The following is a 14956-nucleotide window of genomic DNA, read 5'->3' on the forward strand; positions in this document are numbered from 1 at the left end:
AGGAAAACTCACTTTACATACTTGGCATTTTCGCAACATTGCTCACTTGAACTTAAAACAGACTCAACTGTCACTATCAGGTCTTCACTTTTTTCAGCAAATGTCTTTCATCTTAGCATGACCATGGAGAAATCCTACAATACACTTAAGGAGTTTGAGCTTGAGTAGTTTTAGTAACAATAGGAATACAAGGCCAATGCATCTCATAGAGATGTAATTTCACTGCTATTATCATTTTATTGACATTGTTATCTCTGAAGGCTCAATTAAAAGGACGTGTGTGTGTGTGTGTGTGTGTGTGTGTGTGTGTGTGTGTGTGTGTGTGTGTGTGTGTGTGTGTGTGTGTGTGTGTGTGTGTGTGTGTGTGTGTGTGTGTGTGTGTGTGTGTGTGTGTTAACCAAGTGGAGTGGGTATGTGTTCAAACAGAAGCCGCTCAGACATGTTCAGACAGGCTGTATAAAGGTCTCCCTAAACATTATTCTAAGGAAAGCATGTAGATGTTAAACAGTGCTAAGCAGCGTTTATTAAACCAACATGAACCATGAATGAACTTTAAACGTGTTGCCAGACTGTGGGAGGAAAGTAGAATAATTGGACTAAACCCATGCATGCAGGGGGAGAACATACAAACTCCACACAGAAATCCCTCCAAGAGGAACACTAAAAATCACACTGCCGTGCAGCCCCGGGACTCATGTGGAATTGTAAAAATATATAAAGCATTGAAGCACTTACCCAGAACTCATTTAAATAAGTCCGTAAACTGAGACGAGCGCTTACCCACAGCATATTCCCTCAGTACACTATTAAATCCAACACTTCACCCTCGACTATGCTGCACGAATTTACAACACAATTCATCAACACTTGCAAGCATTTGAAAATCATCCAGCAGAATGTTTGTTTTCAGAGGATAAGTGGTGAAAGAGATGCAGAGGAAGTGATGGTTAAAGCCTCAGTTAACCACAAGTCAAACTGCGGTCAGCATGTTTGTGTGAGTATGATTGGTGAAAGGCTGATTGTCAAAGACATGAAGCAGTGTCGGTCTGTTTTACAATGATAACAAGGCGGTACAAAAAAAAAGTAATAATCCACAAATCAGTTTCACAGCTGATTACGTAAAAGTATGCAGACTCGTTCACGTTGGAACTGCTCATGAAGCTGCTGCTGTATCAAAACACACACACTGGTTGTTAACGCACAGAGAACCCCGGTGTTTGTTTGACTTTGTATTGCTGCCCGACCCAATTAAAGATACGCATACATCAATGTCATCAGCCCGATAGCAGATGACACATAAAAGAGGTGAAAGCATGTTCGAGCATTTCGATATGTGAAGGGTACTCAAGCTGAACAAAAGATGCGTTGCTGCTCTGAAATCAATTTACACTTCCGCTGGTCCGACACTCAACACCGTACTTCGATTTCTGGGTGAAAATTGGCACTCGGGCCATACCTCAGCAGCAAACAACAAGACCAAACTGCGCCTCGGCGTGGTGACGTGTCTGTACGCCTACAAAGGAAATGCAAAGAGATACAGTGACCTGTATTCCTGAGGAAATAGAAATGACATAGCCCCTGAACATAGAAGGTGGGGGAGCTTAACAAAAGCAGCATTATACGGCCCTCTGTTAATGTAAATTCATGTCAACAACGGGAAGATGCAGTATATTTGAGGAGGACTAATGAGATGAGTGACGGCAGTAGACATTTTAAATAAAGAGTTTTATTTGTTTATGTGTGTTTGGTCCCACTTGGTTCTTCTGGCCCAGAAGGCAGTGTATCAAATAGATTAGTGTTGTTCCTCTGAGATTCCGCTTGTGATAAACCGAGAACGAATCACCGAGGGTCGTAACGACAGCAGCTGAAGGGTCAGACTGACTTGAATATTACAATTATGAACAAACACCTAAAACGATTCCTCAAGAAACAAACCACTGACTCTGAATACGCACCAAAGAGACGCAGAAAGTACCAGAGGAATCCTATGAGGATCATGATTGAGATGCATTGTGTAATTTTGTGTTTCTTTTAGGGTTGGGGTCTAAAACGTGGTAAATACTTTATGGACAATAACAACAATGTTTGCCTCCAGAGTAGACTCCCAGTAAATATTCTCCCAGGACTTGGTAGTTTTATAGCTGAGAGTCTGAGAGTCGCTATTGTTGTCGTTTATAACATATTGCGCTCTGTGCTCATCTGTCTACTCGTGGCCCAACATGAAGGCGACATCATTTTCAGCGTTTTTGCCATTTCTGTGTAAACAGACATCGTTTTCATAATGTCACAGTGTAAATGGGAAACTTTTCTGAAAGGAAAACACAAAAATGATGCGTTTTCACTTGAAATCTTGTCACGTAAATCGGGCCTAAAAGAGTCAATGCAATCAAACTAGGTTACACTTACAACAGTGCAAAATGTGATATTTGTCCTGCAACACTGAGAAGGATGGACAAATGCCAAATCACTAGAAAAGGTGGCAAATGTACGAAAAATGTGAGTACAAAAGCAAAAATGACTTTTCAACCATTTTGAAGTCATCAGGCACCTTGTTTTAGTGGCATATGAACACATGATAAGTATTGTAATACCATGTTTACCAGTGAGGATACACCAGCTTATGATACAGTTTGACATGATACCGTTTCATCTTGCATATGCTGGATCTCTGAACACCATTTGTAGAGTTTTAAACAGGTAACAAGTCCGTTTGAAGACTAATCAGGAGAAACGACAGATATTGTACAAGTGTAACATCATCTGAAAAATAAAATACAGTAGTAAAGAACAGATACCTGAAAAATGTCCTTCATTTTTGAGACTCACTCGCCTCCACATCTTTCTCAGTGAAACAAGCTCCGAAACACATCTTCCAAATATAAATGTCCCCTCTTCCTATTTCTAACTGAATAAAGAGAAAATCAAAGGTTCAACCACAAAATATTTAATAGCTCGTCTGTCCACAGATTACATATATTATATATTTCTCTCTGCATTAAATGAATCATCCACAGCAAGCAGCACATTATACTTGATGAGAGAAAGTAATCTTAATCACACTCATGTTTATCACCTTGTTACACTATACGCCATTCTTCTCCCTTTCTGGTGTCTCTGTGTTTCTGCTATGTGATATGAGACGTAATACACAGGGCTTGTAAAGGACATGTGCAGATAGAGGCAGAGAGCGATTAGAAGAAGTATACGAGCCAACAAAAAGAAAGATGTATAAGCGTTTGCTGTGGAAGCAAAGGTTTTGATCATCATCTTTAGATTTCCCCCCCGGCGTTACAGCCTCTGTAAAGTGACGTAAAGAATGTGGTTGCTCCAGTTGGAAAAAAGAAAAGAATTTCAATGATGGGCCTGTTTATCATCTGTTTACAGTGAAATAATTGTAAACAGCAAAATACCAACAAGAAAAAAACTTGACTTAACTTTGACTTCAACAGAAATACAAACGCTGAGGGAGATAAATTCTAAGGTCTATTGTAGTTTAACTAAATTCCTTTGGATAAACTAAACTTTAGGATTGGTGGGAAACATAAAGCTGTCTGCATGTTCTCAGCTGTCCAGGTAGGACAAGACATTAAAAACTGGACGTGGTCATACGTCTTGGGAGCACTTTGGTCCCTCTCTTATCCTTCAGTTCATGCCGTTCCACTTAATGTCTTCCAAGACCGACGATCAGGTCCAGTTGACCTGATTTAAGGACTTTAAAATGGACTCCTAAATACTCAAGTTCATCGTCAAATTCATTTTAACTGTACAAATAGTTTCATCTGTGGCCACAAGTGGAAACTACAAGGTGATGAGTGATGTTAAGCTGCTATGAAAAATCAGTCCATGTAGGAATGACTGATCAAATTTACAATATGACTCAATGGTGCAGAAACAAAGAACCATCAGTCAAGCTGAGGTAAGAAGGAGGAACAGAAAAGTGAATTTAAATAACTCACAAAGATTATTCACTTATAATTTCTATGTTGCAGAATAGTATTTTGTTGGTTACTTTTCCATGAGCATTTCACACAAGTTTGAGCAAAATAATACTAAACTGATTGACTTGAAATTAGCAGCAATAGTGTTTCCAGAATTACAATGATGAGAAAAGTAAGTCAGTTGGTCAATAAATCTTAAAGATGCCAAATACATATGCTTTCAGACATGAAACAAACTAACTGTAACTCACATTTTCACTCCCAGTTTCTTTACAAACTCAACACAGAGAGAACCAGTGGGCCGGGAGATGTGACCGGACCGCTGTGAGCTGAGCTGTGGAAAGTAGGATTAGACTGTGCTGTATTTCATAATCACCAATCTAAGATGACTCGGTGGGAGAGATGTTCAGATCAGTAGGAAGATTAGAGAAGAGCTCTATCATTATTTCCTTCTCTCTCTTTTTTTCTTCTTCTCCAGTTCAGTTATTCTGGATCTCAGAGGAACATCCACATGTGAAGGTTAACATCGAAAATAAACCTTTTTTGTGTGAATGGACTTTATGAATATGTAAAAATGTAAAATGTAAAAAAACATAAATTAATTAATTTACTAATGTTAGTATTTCAGTATACAAGATGACAAAGGAGTTGAATATTTTCCAAGTAACGGAACAGAACACATAGCAGTAATTCTACTGTTGGATGAGCAGTTATTTGTTAATATAATGGTCATTTCAAATTTCAAAGGCGTTTTGTTTTATCTGACAACATGACTACAAATAGAGGAGGAAGTCAAGGCAGAGGCAGCGTCAAGGCATAAATACTGCATAAGCTGTAAAATCCCCAAAATGCATTGGGAGATCATAGTAATGATTTTACATTTCCATGTTGTCAGACTGATACAGCATTTCTTTTATATCAGTTGTTTTTTTACATCAAGATTAGAGAGTTTCTTTGCTGTTGTAGTTTCAAAAGAAACACAGGTAGCTGGATTAGTCAAGCTATCTTCAATACTGGTGGTCTCCTGGGGGAAGCTAGATGCAGGATCATTTGTGCACGTCACAAACTAAAAGCCGAGCAGTGCAAAGCATTAAGGGATTGATTCATTCACTTAATCAGATGATATTCTTGGACCATATAACACACCATGGTTTCTGTCAACGACAATTGAACCAGACTGACAAAAAAAAAAAAGACCATGTGTTCCAACTAAATAGTCAAGCTATCACCAAGGGTTGATACAACAAATTTAAGACTTAGTCAGAGTAAAATCATCCAATTTCTCGCCCCTGATGCTGATTGATATTTATGAGGAGGGCTGAATTAAACACGTAACATACTTTTTACAAAAACAAGATGACCTTCCATGAAGTTGTATGCACATCTTTCAATGTGGCAGCATGTACACAACAGTGCTGTGATGTTATGACATCTACAGGTCAGTAAAAGAGATTAACCCAGTAAAATGTTAGAATAGTAGATGTGCTCTTGGCGCTCTTACTCTAAGATAAGATAGATCACATACGCAATTTAAACATATTGAAAAGGATCAATCTAAGTAACTGTGGAGACAAGATGTGACGATTTATCATTCAGCTTCGTCACTCTGACCTTCTCCCTTTTTGTAAATTAAAGTTGTAGTATCAGGAGCTAAAGAGTAAACACCTGATCTGACTATTCAGTGCTCAAAAGGCCCGCCTCAGTCAGTGCAGGTAAACTCTGTGGACAAATACCCAGAGTGTGTTCACTGTTTGGAAGCAGTTCATTTAAAGCTATACATCAGTGGACGATACATCAATGAAATTACATGGACACAACACAAACATTAAAATCCCTTATGTGGCATTAAGAGACGAGCTTTACATAATGCAGCTTGTCCCTCGGCAATGAGATAATACCACGTGTACATTTACATGACTGTAATATCCGTGATCTTTGTAACAAGGGAGGAAAGAAGCACAAACCGGAAAGTTCACTGGTGAGATTAACACAGGCTCGGATCATATGGACAACACTGCAAAATAAACAACAAACAAACAAAATCATTCTATATAGTGAACAAGATGACCAAGACAAGGTTGACAGACTGGATTCTTTGAAACAAAGGTTGCATTACTAATCAAAACACAAAAGAACGCCTCCCACCTGATAAATGCCCCCTGAATAGCTCTAATAAAGATGCTCCAGTAATGCATTGATTATTATGGTTTGACTGTTTTCATGTTAATGCATGAAAAATCTGCCGTCTATGATGGTTTGATGATCCAGCTGAAAGCACCTGAGTGTGAAACTTTCTCCATATTGACTTCACACAAAGAACAGTCATCTGCATGAAGTGTTCATCTAAACAAATGTGTCAGGTCACCCGTTCTCCTGCGGGGAAATTACAATAGCAAACACTTTGCATTAAAGTATGGGCAATCAGACAAATTGATTCAGGGTCAAACACCAGTGGATGAGCGAACAACATCTGGCAAGCAGATTAAGTCCTCTGATTGAGCCGTTGGTTATGTTTCTGAGGGGCAGAAGGTAGATGTGTAGCAGACAACACACCAGCACACTGAAACATCAGCACTGGACAGTTTGCAGTAAATCCCCAAATGACAGACATCAGAGTATGTCCTTACATAAAAAGCAGCACATTGATTCATCCAATGGTTGCACTTTTATTTATTAGTGTTTGTTAAATATGCAGATACAAATAGCAACATGATCAATATAAGGATTTCCTTTTGAATTAATCATTTATAAACTACAGTCGTATACAGTTTGGCTGAAATTAATAATAATAAAAACAAAAAACAAACACAAACAGGAACAGAAAAAAGTTTTCCCCTTCAACCAAATTCACCTCCAGCAGCCTTCATTTGGATGCATTGTGCTCAACAGCTGTTAGGCTTTTCTCTGTGAACTTTATTAGGAACTCCAAATAGGTGAAACTGATGGATGGTGTGAAATTAGATACATGCTGTGTCATGTGTCAGCGTTAACAGGGGAGCTTTCACTCTGGAGGTGAGAGTTGTCAGATCTGCTTCCAATATCGCCTGTTATTAAAGTGTCGTGTTTGGATATATTTGGTCGGACGTGTTGACATGCCTTTAATCACGATACAAACACGTGCTCATGGCTTGAATTCTTTTGAAGTTGTCCACATTCACTGTGAGTTTCACTTATTCGTTCATGCAAAGAAAACAAAAAACGTCCATTTGCAAGTCACTGATCGGATCTCAATGTGCAAACGCAAACATATAAAGGCTACTCCGGTAAGACTCAATCAACAAATAGTACAACAGTGGGCGGCCATGCCATTTGAAGTCTCACGTCAGATAAGATCAAAGGTATGTCAGGTTTTCTTTAGCTTACACCAGGCTTCAATTATTCTTTTAATCCAACTTTAATTAAAAACAAAAACCTATTCAAGCAAGACTTCAATAATGAAAACATTTGGATATATGTTTGTTTACCTTCTTCATGGCTGTTCTCACACATATGGAAACAAAATCTGGACCAGATGCTGCTGCGCTTCAATATGAATGAACCCCACTGAGCCCGAAGGACTCAAGAGAACAGTCCTAACTGGGAACTTAAAAGAACTATCGCCTACATACAAATATCTTTACAAGCCATGCGAGACGAGAGGCATGTGTGCCTGGGGAGAACTTGCACTTGGATTACCACCTTTTTCAACATGTGTTGAAATGTTAATGAGCAAAGAAGACAGACCATGTAGTGTAAACTATATGTAAGCTCCACGCCTCGGCCAGAAACAATCCCATCAAATGTGCACGGCCATCCTGTCTGTCAAAAAAGAAAGAGCTTATTTGGTATCAATCATGCACCGAACAGCAGGAGAAGCTTTGCTGACTGAGTTTAGATAAAACAGTTGTGTTGGACGCGTTCTTCCAGTTAGTGTGACTGATCGGAGGAGCAACTCATTGTGAGGCTGCATGAAACCTGGTTTCTGTGTCGCACCATAAATCAATAAGAAGAAGCTTTCTTAAATTGGCGTACGTTTGCCTTGCGTGAATTACATTTAGCTATGTTTGCCTCTTAAATCACACCAAATTTCCTGGATTTATTTAAGGTAGCATACATTCTGTTGGACAAAGTCGATGAAACGAATTGGTCGACATACATTTCTGAGAGAGATTAAATAAACGACAGAAGTCTGCCATTAGAATGGCAGCTCATTTCTCCTTGCATGCTCTGGGCCGCTTGCAAAAGAGAATGGCAGCCAGAAGCATGGTTCGTCCACGCAGAGTGCGTTTACTTCAACTGCCTATGGTCTGTGTGCGCACGCATGTGCACACACCTCTAACCAAGATTTAATCTCAGTCTAAATACCCCCGAGAGGGCAATTGATGACAATCGGCCCCCAGTGCTTACCGTGTACGGACTGAGCAGAGATACAAGGACACAAATGAGAAACTGCATGTTCAACACATACAAACATTAAAACTGGAGCGTATCCATGCCATCTAAAAACACGAATGACAAAAACATTTACGAACAACTGTACTTGGCCCGGCTGTAAATTCATTCTGTTTGTCATTATTTTAGCCTCAAGCTTTAGCTGTCACTATATTTGTTTTCATTTGATCAGATCCAATTTTAGAATAAAATCCTCACAACGGGCCCTGCATTATTCACCCGTGGATGTTTGCAAAAAATGCTGCCAAAATGTTGACATTGACATGACTTTTGCACCAGCTGCTGTTGGTGATACAAACAGTGTTTGGATGTTTGCAGCTTCACAGTAAAACCAGCTGCAACTGCAAAGTACTGACATGAGATAAGTATTTCCTTTTCACTGTAAATGTTTGATTAATGGGTTCAGGACTGTCACACCGTGAATCTCAAGTAATGAGTGAGGAACGGACGCCCTTCTGTCACTGAAGCGAAGAGGCGTTACCCTGCAGAGTATTTGTATTTTCTTACTGTATCCAAACTGAATTTATCAGCACTTTACACCAGCAGGTTATTTAATCTTTTACTTTTGCACCCTACGTCCGATCACAAACGTATGTTCGATTTCTACGAAACAACGGTTGAAAGCAAAAAGTGTTTTGTAGAAAGACTAACCAAGTTTTTTTTTCTTCTTTTAAACAATAGCTTCTAACTCAAATCAAGTTACTTTCTACTACTATTTAGAACGTTTCGTGAATGTACGCGTGTGCTTATGTATACAGTGTGAGCATGTGACCCTCACGCACCGTCCAGACAGTTCCAGATTTCCTAAAAAAAGTCATTGTGTTTCACTGAGGTTCATTCTTACTTTTATACTTGGATACAAAACCTGTGCTCTATTACTTTTACGGAAGTAAAGAAGTAGAATGCGTGCTTTTACTTTTTATGAAAGTTTAAATTCAATTTGTCATTTGAATGAAGCTGCAGCGTCATTTTTCTTTACCCTGATTTACCTCAATTTTCTCAAAGTGAGCACATGCCAGCTCCCATTTAAGTAAATGTCGAAGGCCTTGTGTTTTCTATAGATCTGAAAAAGTCTTCAGAGATTAAACAACTCCCGCGTTTCCCCCTCGCGATCCACCCAGTTGATTCAAATGCACTGATTCTGTTTACTAGATGTGAGCTGTGAGCCTCCTCAGATTTAATGAATCTGCCAGTTGGTCTGGCAGAGTGTCTCCTGGACAATTTCCAGAAATAAAGGGAGGTGTTATAACTGGCATCTGGATACTTTGGTTGATATGCTTTAAACACATACAAAGCAATAAACACATTGCAAAAGCCATTTTAGGCTTCATAAAGGCTTCATGTTTATTAAATTTTCTGCCTTCCAGATGGTACCATTCAAGCCGTTCAGAGCTCCTCTCCTGCAAAACTTATAGTGGAAGTATGTCTTGTGACCTTATTGCTTAATTTACTCTAATATTATTGGAAAAAACAAATATCAAAAGGCATCAATTTTACACCTGGCGGAAATGACAGATTTCCCACACACATCAAGTGCAGTTAAAACGTGTTGGTTCCCGTACTGTGAGCATATACCCATGTAAGTGTGGAGTGAGTCGTCACAGCAGGCTAAAGATAAACACATTCAGCTGCAGTCGCAAGACTTTATTGCTGCCTGACGCCTGCGATAGTGTCCAACATTCACAAGCAGGTGATGGTGGAAATTTGAAAAATGACAGGAAGTAGAAGAAGAATCTTTAGAATATCCTATTTTGTTTCACGGGTAATTCACTGCAGGCTCAATGACTTTATGTCAAAATTGAAGGGCATTAAGCTAAAATCCCAAACTGATTCGTGTAGTTAAACTGATGTTGAAGCACACAGAAACTGTATGTCATTTAAATTAGTCAATATATCAGCCAATGCATCATTAAAAAAAACCAAAAAAACATTAGTTTAGACAGAAATAACAAAGCGTTTAATGACACTTCACATGTTTGCCTACAGACTACAAACGTTTTATTGAAGCAAATGTCCAATAACTGAATGTTGGTGGTGGGAATGATGTTGTGGTTGTGAGCTGTTTGACTGCTTTGAGGATTATGTCACTTTCAGTCATTGATCTAAACCTGAAGTCTGCATCACATCTGACACCTCGAAAGTAATGAAAGAATGCGGATATTATGACCCCCATCAAACAGACACATTCACAAAGAAATGTCAGTATGAAAGGCTTCATCATGGAACGGAGCCCCAGTCTGGAAATTCATTTATCCATACATGCCAGTCGTCAGCGTCAGTGCTTGATTGTGTGAGTTAACGAGCAAATGAGAGGTCAAACGTGTCATTTAAAGCATGTTGAGACTATTCAAGAGTTAAAATTTGATAAATAAGTCAAAACCATGAACCTTTCACTCAGCGTAACTTTCACTTTGACAGTAACAGCCACTGTCACTCCTGTGGAACTATAACACAAGCCTAGAAAATCCATAGCATGCTGGAAAAAGGCCCAATTGTGAGTAGGCCTGTATCAGACATCTTTTTTATAAAACTTTTTTTTGATTAACATCAAACTCAAACCAACCATTTCTATGTGCATAGACTGACTTTGTTGTACATGCTTAACTTAACCCTGCAATAAGCTGAAGTAGCACTTTATCAACAGTAGATGAGAAAATGCATCACCCCGAATGAAGTTAATTTCTGTTTTTCATTCACAGAAGCGGTAGAACTAAAGCTTTTTGGTGGTTAAGCCTTAACAGCACCATGAGTAAACACACACAATGCTCAGTGTGACGCAATGTGAATGTGTCTAATCAGCTACTCAGCAGTTCTTTCAGAATGAAACAGGATGACTGCCCAGAGACTTTCCACTCAATATAAAGCAACTACCCTTGTAATCCAATTTGCTAATCCTTTCTGACAACCAGCCTTGAGTGGAGGACCACGTCGTCAGCCATGTGGTTCTCACAATAAAACAATGTGAATAAAGTGTTGCTCAACCAAACGAACACTGGACTTTATGGCACAAGTTGAAAACGGATCCCACTCCTGTAGATGTGAGAGGACAACATCACTCATGGAAATGAACCCAAACAGGGCTTCTGCAGTCAGATTATTCCGCCACTTTAAGTGAGGGCTGTTTCATCGAATTCTTTACCTAAGGAGAATGACTTTGTAGTTGTGTCCTCATCTGTTAAAGATACACATCCTGGGCTTTCATAACTTGAAGAAAAGAATTTGTCCTGTTTCTTCTGTTCACTTTCATAAAACACATGCTCAACGCGTGTTTCACTTAGGAAACGCTTATCTGATTAAAAATGTCATTTGTCCTCTGTCATGCATGTGTTCCTGCCCTACGCTGGTGGATTTACCTCAGGTAAGGCGTGCGCAGAAACACACACAAATAAAATTTTTTTTTAAATAGTTTAACACAAAATATGCAAATATCTGCTGAAAAAAAAAATCAATGGTGATGTTTTTGGTAGTAACAATTTTGTTTATGATCAAATAAAATAATCATTCAATGAAATCAATGGCAGTCAACCATTTTACATCACCATCATCATCATCATCATCATCATCATCATCATCATCATCATCATCATCATCATCATCATCATCATCATCATCATCAATACGCAACTACAACTAAAGAAAATGTGAAAATTCCTGTCCATTAAATATGAATTTCAGGTTAATGTTTGCCCCTAAATAGTCTCTAAGTGTGAATGTGAGTTTTTGTGGCCTGTTTCTGTGTCTTTCTTGCCCTGTGATGTTTGTGGCAACCCATCCGGGCTGGATGGTCTTCACTCACAGTTACCAGGAGTTGGCCAATATATGAATGGATGTATCAGAAGATGGGTGAAAAGACGTGTTTGTATGCATATTAAACCGGAATATCTACACACAGAGACACTCACGGTTGCACTCTTGTGCCATTATTAAAGACAACAAACCCTCCTGGAAAAGGCATTCCTGAAGGGTAGAATGAAGAACCATCGTCTGCACCAAATCATTCTGTCAAATGTCTTGCTTAAATTGGCGACCTTCTTAAGTGCTAAATTAACCAATTAGGGAATCTTTCACCAAAACAGCTATTCCAAATCAACGGCAGGGAGAGAATGTCTGAACTTGTTAGGCAGATGGAGGTTTGCATATGAGAAAGTGAAAGGCTGTGAAAGCCAAGTGCGGGTGTGATGGAGCAGATGGCTTCTTGACTGGAGCACATGCTCCATGTTTCACTGTGGAAACACATTGGGCATCGTGGTTTCTTTTTTTTTGTTGTTTTTTTTGTGTGTTGCCAAAAATAAATAACATGAACGTTTTTTGTTCTTGCTTTTTCTTGAAAGATTGGAAAAAATAAAATGAGGAGCAGGACTTCACCTTGATACTTCCTGATGCCATATGTGTGTGAGCACTTTGAGAAACCATGCCCACACTCCCTCAGTGGTGCACCGGGCGTCTTCACACCACAGCACACACACACTCCTGCAGCATCAAGTGTGAGGCAGGTTTCATCACTCACCCTGACTGTTGGGTCCCCCCTCTCCCTCCTCGCAGTCCGTCATGTTGTTGAGCATCCCCCGCTCCTACTCGGGCTGAGCGCTGAGCTCGGCTCCTGAGCCAGATGCTGAGGAGAGGAGAAAACAAAAAAAGAAAAAAGCTCCTGCTTGGCTGGAGTCAGAGAGAAGATGTGCCTCTTTTCCCCTCCGACCACTCGTTTCTTAGTTCATATATAAATAAAAAAAAACTGAAAAACAAGAGCAGTACAAATATTAAAAAAACACTATATTTGAAGTCTGGTTTACTTTTCTGCTGGTCTGTTGCGTGATTTCCTGTCTCTCCTCAGCAGGATGATGGAGAGACTGAAAGCGGCTGCAGGGGAGAGTTGACGCTGGCACTCGGTGTCAATCACATGCACGCTCTCAGTCTCAGCGCGCCACTCGCCCCCCAGTCAGTTTAAGCCTGATGACTATATTCATCATGTATTCAGAAGGTATTATCCCTCTCTTCCTCCCTCCCTCTCGCGCTCCCTCACGCACGGTCATCATCATCCATCTCATCATGAGAGAGGGATGGATGGAGAGGGATTGAGAGACACAGGGGATGCACGTCAGATGACAAAGTACAGCCTCCTGAGACTAAACATCTCGTCTGATGTTCTTTTCAGATGGGAGACGAGATTCCATTTCATTACTGTGTATTCATCCTCCTTTTGTTATATTTCCCCCATCCTGCATCCCGCTTTTATATTTCCCTGTGTGGTCACGGCCCATTATCTGTTGGAGAGCTGCAGGCTGCTCTTGTGTAACTCTCTGAACTTAAAATGCAATCCTCTCACTGTGCCCCCCCCCCCCCCCCCCCCCCCCCCACACACACACACACACACAGGTCCGATGGAGTGTGTGGGAGTCCCTGAGATGTTTTTTTTTTTAAACAATCCAAAAAAAATATATATATATAAAAAAAACCACTCAGTTGATACATCTATTGTAAAAGGCTTTTCATTTCCTCTTTACTTCACAGTTTGACAGGGAAATAAATGCATGTGCATTAGGAGGTTGGCTTTTACCTCTGCTATTGGTTTTTATTCTTTTCCTGAGTCATGACCTTTGTAAGTCTGAATGGATTTTCAGTGATTTTCAATCACCCTGGAGGCCACTAAAAATATTCTGGTAATGAATGCAGCATTCAAAAGCTGTGCATAACAAATGGTAACGAGACGTCCTGAGAGACAGGATTGAGCTTGCTGATTGAACTAAATGACCAAAAATGAAGCAATTCAGAAAAAAAAGTAAACAGAACAGTGTACTGCCGGTGATGTATGGATAAAACATTCTTATATGAGAAGTGAATCACATCTGATACCAAAGTTTAAAGAGCATCACTAATCCGCTCCAACTGCCTGGTGATAAAGATAGAATGGGCAAAAACACAACTGGCATTTAATAGATGAAAAGAGAAGGGAGGGTGCAAGCAATCCCCCCCTTCTAACCATTAACATTTGTATGCTTGACATTATGTCACAGTGATCTGTGCCCATCACTGGTTAGATGATCTTTCAGGTCAAGCAGATGTGCACAGAGACTCAATCCTCACCGACAAAAGTATAACTGCAGATTGCATTATGTTTGCTCAGGACCTTCATGCATTTTAAAACCTGCATTTGTTCATCTCCTCTGTGCTTAATACGTCAAATGATCGCAGGAGACCCATAGCAAAAATACGCATGCTTTTTTTTCTTCCTTACACACCATTGCCCTCCTCTTGATATGCGCCTCTGCAGAATGATAAAGCAATAAGACACAAGGTCGATTCACAACAGAACATTCAAAAACTGAGAAGAAAACCCCTAAAAGGCAGAAAACAAACCTTCTTGACAACTGCGTTTGCAATCTGGGCTGTATCAGTTAATTACATTTACCCACTCACATAAAGACTCTCAATAATCAGAACTCACTACTTTCAACCAAGCCAGTCAGCGTTGAGCCAAATACTGATAGTACAGGCAGATGTGGCTTTTTGAGTATTATTGGTGCAGGTGGGTACATGTTTGAAATACTGGACTCATGCAGGACTCTGTGAGCCGGATTCACTGTTTGACC

General features: G+C 39.8%; 1 protein-coding gene across 2 annotated transcripts in view; it reads right to left on the minus strand.

Moving 5' to 3' along the window:
• slc12a5b (solute carrier family 12 member 5b) overlaps positions 1-13412 on the minus strand; it is a 38227-nt gene extending 24815 nt beyond the window's left edge. The window contains exon 1 of one of the 2 annotated variants that reach the window (XM_080468981.1): positions 12877-13325. In XM_080468981.1, coding sequence (XP_080325107.1) covers positions 12877-12931 — 55 coding nt within the window. In that variant the 5' untranslated portion in view covers positions 12932-13325. Of the gene's footprint in view, positions 1-12876 lie in introns of both variants that reach the window. The other variant, XM_080468980.1, reaches the window with a different exon arrangement.
• Between the last annotated feature and the right edge of the window lie 1544 nt (positions 13413-14956).

Source organism: Lipophrys pholis, assembly GCF_963383615.2.
Source record: "Lipophrys pholis genome assembly, chromosome: 8".
Taxonomy (NCBI): Eukaryota; Metazoa; Chordata; class Actinopteri; order Blenniiformes; family Blenniidae; genus Lipophrys; species Lipophrys pholis.